This window comes from Trichoplusia ni, chromosome 12 (assembly GCF_003590095.1).
Source record: "Trichoplusia ni isolate ovarian cell line Hi5 chromosome 12, tn1, whole genome shotgun sequence".
Classification (NCBI taxonomy): Eukaryota; Metazoa; Arthropoda; class Insecta; order Lepidoptera; family Noctuidae; genus Trichoplusia; species Trichoplusia ni.
In genome coordinates this window covers 6,067,612-6,074,379 of record NC_039489.1, presented here as the reverse complement: position 1 = coordinate 6,074,379, position 6,768 = coordinate 6,067,612, and the positions used below count along the sequence as shown (strand labels likewise).

At 33.1% G+C, this 6,768-nt stretch overlaps 1 protein-coding gene across 1 annotated transcript; it reads left to right on the top strand.

The window, feature by feature from the left end:
- The first annotated feature begins 209 nt into the window (after nucleotides 1-209).
- LOC113499407 (UDP-glucuronosyltransferase 1-6-like) lies at nucleotides 210-5,035 on the top strand. Its single transcript, XM_026879885.1, has 4 exons — nucleotides 210-1,160; nucleotides 1,493-1,715; nucleotides 2,834-3,053; nucleotides 3,802-5,035. Exons 1-4 carry the CDS (start codon nucleotides 339-341, stop codon nucleotides 4,076-4,078), a joined length of 1,542 nt encoding a protein of 513 aa, XP_026735686.1. The 5' UTR covers nucleotides 210-338; the 3' UTR covers nucleotides 4,079-5,035.
- The last annotated feature ends 1,733 nt before the right edge of the window (nucleotides 5,036-6,768 follow it).

Sequence of the window (6,768 nt, the reverse complement as noted above, 5' to 3'; positions counted from 1 at the left end):
TGTGATTTATTCATTATTTGGGATCACCAATTTTTTCGTTGTTTGTTGTTGCTATAATAATATAAATCGTCTTATACAATTACCTATTTTTAAAAGCTGATGAATAGGTGCTGTTTTATTATCATGTTAATTCAAGTAATGTATATGTATAATGTAATCTCAAATAGATGTAATTTTCTATAACACAATACGCTTATAATGGCGCATACCGGTTAGTTACGTTTCTGCATGCAGAGCGATATAGCGAGTAATATCGATGCGTCCAATAAACTATTTTCTATTTATACACAAGCTAACATTATCTTCTTCTCATTACACTCAGAGACGCGGTAGTGACTATGTCAATAATAATCAAAGTACTTGTGTTTGCGTTCCTAATCACAACAAATGAAGCGGCAAAAATATTGGCTATGTTCCCAGTGCCGTCAATCAGCCATCAAGTGGTATTCCGCCCTTTGACTCAGGAACTGGCGAAACGTGGACACGATGTCACGGTCATCACACCTGATCCCGCCTTCCCGAAAGGTCAAACCCCTCCGAATTTCACCGAAATAGATATACACGATCTATCGTACATGAAATGGCAAGAACTATTGAAGCACACCTCAAAACCAGGGACTACTATGTTGGAAATGCTGAAAATTGGCTTCAAAGTGATAATAAACATAACAGAAACACAATTCAAAGATGAAGCGGTTCAACAGTTACTAAAAGAGAATAATTCTTACGATTTACTGTTGATTGAAGCAAGTGTAAGACCGGCGTTGGTTCTGTCGCATATATTTAAAGTACCGGTGATACAAATCTCCTCATTAGGACCATTGCGTTTCAACTTGGAAACGGTTGGATCATCATGGCACCCTTTACTGTATCCAAATCATTTCAACCAACGGATATATAACCTGACCAAATGGGAAAAAGTTATGCAACTTTGGGATTACTATAGACTCGAAAGTTATATGGATAGCATGGTAGATGTTGAGCATGAAATGGTAAAAAGGCTGTTTGGACCAGATGTGCCGTCACCCAAAGAACTACAAAAAAGTGTACACATGCTCTTTTTGAATATTCATCCTCTTTGGGAAGGAAATCGTCCTGTGCCACCTAGTGTTATTTATATGGGAGGAGTGCATCAAAAACCCATTTCGGAATTACCAGCGGTAAGTTTTTTTGTTCTTTTCCTTATCGTTATCAGACCTTATAATTTGTCAACAACTACATTTATCGGAGTTAATAAAATGAACGTCGCTGTTTCTTACATTTATTCTTTTAAAAGCTAACTGTCATAAAATATTGAGATGAATGAAAAGTATGAAAACTGAATAGATTCGAATATAAATTAGATAATCCATAACCATGACGTGCCAGCAGTCTAAAGAAAAGTGTGTCTATAATTGCAAATAAAAGATTATAGACATGAATGATAATAATAAACAAATCAAATGCATTTATAAATAAAGCGACATTAAAAGTATTGATTTAATTATTTCAGGATCTTAAAAATTACTTAGATGCGTCAGAAAACGGTGTTATCTACATGAGCTTAGGGACCAACGTAAAGCCTTCGTTACTACCGTCAGAAAAAGTTCAAATGATAGTGAATGTATTCTCCCAACTGCCTTACGATGTGATATGGAAGTGGGATGAAGACGAACTTCCCGGACGAACAGAAAACATTAGAATATCCAAATGGCTACCGCAGTCGGATCTTTTGAGTAAGTAATTGTTTGGGACTGTTTAAGTAGTTTTTAGTACGCGAAGTGTCCGATCATGAGCTCACGATATTAAGCCCAATATATTTTATACTCTTGACTCAGGATCATTTGGAATTAATAGTACAAATAGACAGTAATCCATATAAATACTCAGGAGGTTCAAAAATTAAAGTGAGTGAACAATAAGTATGTATGTACTAACAACATTATCGCTCTACCTATCCCTTAATAGCTTTTTCACCAAAAAAGTCTTAATACCAGAAAACTGAAAAAAAACAGCTTCTCGTTTAAAAATCTAGATATATTATGGGTAAATTTTATTTCCCAATTATTACACTTTAGAATATTATGCTAAAAATCTGAAGTAACTATTTTTTCTACAAGCCATAAAGCGAATCCTTTAATTAACCATTCTACATAATTTTGGACAACGATAGTATGTTGTTTTATGTTCGTTCGTCGTTCAAATTCTAAACTCAATCTATAGCACTACTCCTACCCTTTGAGGGATCTGTATTCAAATTTCTATCGGATGAACGACCTTTCCCAAATATTATTCTATGAAAATTGGGTTTATTTTCTCAGGTCTCTTTAGGATGTAAACTCAACCTAATATTATTAAAGCTGATTAGGTGGTTTAGTTTGCCCTTATTTCGATGTCGCAATGTAATATTATTATTAAATCAAATGTTTCTAAACTGAAGTAGAATCTCTAACTTGTGATTATGTGAAGTTATTAATTAGTTAATGTGGTTCTTTGAAATGGTTTGAAAATATGTCGTTAAGTTTCTATAGCTGTTTAATAGACTAGAACTAGAAGTGGCTTAGACTTGATTTGATACTACATTTATTCAATTCATGAATTCTATTCAGACTGGATATCATGAAATGGGGGAAAAATTGCAAATATGAAAATAATTAAAATTTAATATTCCTTCAAAAATAACTATCGAGAGGATGAGGAAAGCTTCGACGGTTTACTCAGTTCGACTCGCGATGTTGCCGGACTCCGGTTTGGTCAGAAACTGGTCGGGTAATCCCGATATATATGCCCGAGTTAACCGTTACATTAATATGTAACAATTGCAAAACCTTATCCTTAATTCTTTCACTTTCAGGACATCCCAAAATCAAGCTGTTCATTACCCAAGGAGGCTTACAATCGACAGATGAAGCTATAACAGCTGGAGTGCCTATGGTCGGTATACCAATGATAGGCGATCAGTGGTATAATGTGGAAAAATATGTATATCATAAAATTGGAGTCAAAATTGATATGGTTACTCTAAATGAAGAAGATTTTAAGAATGCTATCTATACTGTTATCGGAGATGACAGGTATGTTGAAGTTATCCCATTATAACATTTCCTTCGCTACTGGCTTAAAATAAGACATCATAAAATTGTTTACGAATCTACAAAAGTGCAAGCAAGTCGAGTCGATCGGTACTCCAATCCCACTGGTTAGATTTACCTGTAGTTTAAGAGCTCCTGTGATCCACGTATGCTTGTTTGGATGTATTTGTGAGGTGACAATTTTGACATTAAAGAGATATTTTTTTTTAATAGGTTTGAGTCTGTATATAAATAAAACATAATATTTATAATTATCGTATGCAATAAATTGAATCTATAATTACATCTTACGCAATACCTATTAAAATTACGATTCCATCAATATAAAACATAAATCATAATTGTTTATTAATTTACACGCGTAAATTATTATGAATACAACGCTAGCAGACATAATTAAATAAAATTATCTAATGATTAACCTAGCGGTCACTTAAATAATAATATTAAAAATAAGGTAACAGAATAAACGGTTTTTTTTGTCAAATGTCCTATTATTCTTTACACTATATATAACGGACATTGAAAAGAAAAACTGTTATACCTAATGTCAAAAATCCTTTGCTAGGAGAGGAAACTAGCTGTCTGCGTCGCAGCTGGCCTCTTTGAACTCATAAGTTATTTATATTCAAAGCAATTATCCGTTGCAACGCCCAATCTAAAGTACGTTAAATCTGTTTTACTAAACAAGATGTTTTATAATGAATGACCTAAATATTACAATTTTCAGTTATCGTCGCAACGTGGAAAGACTAAGGACTTTAATGACAGATCAGCCCCAAACGCCATTGGAACGCGCTGTCTGGTGGACGGAGCATGTGCTCAGGCATGGTGGTGGCCACCACTTGAGGAGCCCAGCAGCAAACATCACGTGGTCTAAATACCTAGAACTGGACCTAGTACTAACGCTATTACTGATCGCTTTTGTCATAATTTTAGTAATATTTACATTAGTATACGCTTTGTTTAAGTGCATTTGCAATAGTGGGAAAACGAAGAATGATTAGTGCGGTACTGCAGCAAATATAATTATTTTACTGTTAGAAAATAAGTAGTAAATGTTTTGTTGTGTTTTATTTAATTTGTTTTTCTATCACAATTTATGTAGAAGTAAAATCACGTTTTTGCTTTGGTAGTATGTTTTATTAAGATTTTGAAAGGATGACCTTGCACTTGTTCGATTTGCACGGAGTCCTGGTTTGATTCCGAGGCAGGCAAGTAATAATGTGTATTTTAAAAAATGACATACACATCCCCCCATTTTATTATTCTAAAACACTACTAATTAACAGTTCTTATAAAAATCGTGCTAAAACTTAAACCGCCTAAAATTGGAAATAAAATTACCTATCCGCAGTGAGCCAGCGCGCCAATGTTCAAACAGCCCCTTTATGGGTAGAAACCTGCCCAGCAGAAAGACATATATAGACTGGTATTACTTCAAATTCAACAAATAAGAATATACTTAATACCAAAAAAAACTTCACAGTAATAAAATATTCATCGAAGCAAAGTACAAAGGTATTTATCGTTCATTAACATTAGACCTTGGACTAGTGCCCGATGAATGCACTCGCCAACGCCGAAGCGAATCTTAGTTCTAAAATTATCCGTATTTGTTACGAGCTGTAGTACTTGCATTACGTACATGCAAATTGCGACCGTGTTCATGAACTTACTACTACAATAGAAATCTTCGATACGATAACAATTCATGGCCGTTATTTTATTTATCTAGTTTTCATTTACTTCCGGTACCTTTGTCAAACCATGCAGCTAAAAATACACCACGTGCTTTTAAATTACTTGTAAAGAAAAACAAACAGACAACAACCTAATAAAAAGAAGATTTGAAGACTCTTTCGTGAATTTAACTTCACGTCAATTACTGTTGACAGTCAAAAAATGTCTTATTAAATACAACAATCAGAAATTAGTAAATCAAGAATTATACTGAAAATAGGGATGATGACAATTTTTTTTGCAGTGTCCGTCTTGTAGTTTTTTGTATAATATTGGATAAGTATTTTTTAATTTGTCCCGCAAAAATAAATTGACCAAATTACAGAGAATGAAACTTACTCGTGACGTCACGATTGAGTATAAATTTTACTCTATCGTTACGTCATAAGCCCCCTCTCCTAAACTTTAAAGCAGTTAATCTTTGTCAATTCTAGTTTTTCTGAAAAACGAAAAAATACGTGTCTCATACTTTTCAATTATCTAACTCAGGGACTAATGAGAATTTTTCTTTTTATACCCAGTCAACATCCCTATTAAATTAAATTATCGAATACTTTCTGTAACTTTATCGTATTAAAAGCATTAAACGAACAAAGATAAAATCATATCAAGCATTGCACCCAGACAACGACCTTGAGGAACTCCATTGTAATCATCTACTATCGCAAAATGTTTCATAATTGATAAAAGAACAAAGAGCATTGTCCCCATATTACGACTCAGTTCGCATTAATTAACATGAATAATGTAATTTTAATTATCTTTCCGGTATTTTATCGGGCACCATACGAACAAGTCGGACCAGACTAGTCAATCAAAGGCTTTATATAAATTAAATATCTGAACAAACAACTTACAAAAATTTCACATCATAAATCATGTTTGTGTAAGACGAAATCAAATAAAAAAATCAAGAAAGAAAAAATAATCTACAATCTAGATCAAAAATATAATTATAAAAAAAATATTGTTTGTTTCAGACTACTTAATTTCCACAATTTGTTAGTAGCTATATAACTTAAAAATATGTTACTACAAAATTTTTCGAGGGACTTCATTGATATGATAGGTATCATACCTATACATATAATTGCCCACATTCCATTTCGCTAGACAGTTATTAATAAAATACTTAATATTGTAAATATTATGATTCACGATGAACTTTGCCCTTTAGCTTCCGTGTTGCTATAGTATTTACATAGCGCTTGTGATAACAGCACACGTGTAACCGTAGTACTAAAATGAACACAGACTAATTTGCGGACGAGTCCTAATTATTACAGGCACGGTAATGCGGTGTCGCGATAATTATTACGTACGGACGAAATGTTGTCCGCTGTTATGACAAACACGTAAAATAGGATTATTTGGATCTGAATGTTGGGATTTAAAGACTCGAATGTATAATTTCATTTTAGTCATGTTGGAAATATGCGGATTGAAAAGTGTCTAGTGTGCAAGATCCTCCCATCGTCAGCTATGTTTCTACAGTCAATAAAAATTATGAGATCCCTCTTTAAAAAAAACCAACCGGTTGTGTGATAAATTAATTCGAGATAAGGTTCTCATAAAATAATTTGCTCCTATTTATTTATACAAAATAACGATTTTTTAAATTTATTTTATTAATAAGAATACAATATGAACAGTATACCATTAATAAATAATTAGCAGAGCGTTAAAAAAGACATTTTCATCCAGACAACGACAAAGACGGCAAATGTGCCCAGAAGGCTGGCTGCATTGCCAAGTTGGGTACTGAAAACTAATAAGAAAGCAAATAATTATTTTCAGAATAGATTTTCGCTTTCGACAAAAAGAACATGTTCAACAGAAACGGTATGCAAAATACAAGAAAATACACATACGAAACATGAAAAGCAGGCAACCAAGTAAACAAACTTATGTACTTATATCGATACTTGAGACTCAGACTTCCTAAGACTTCTTA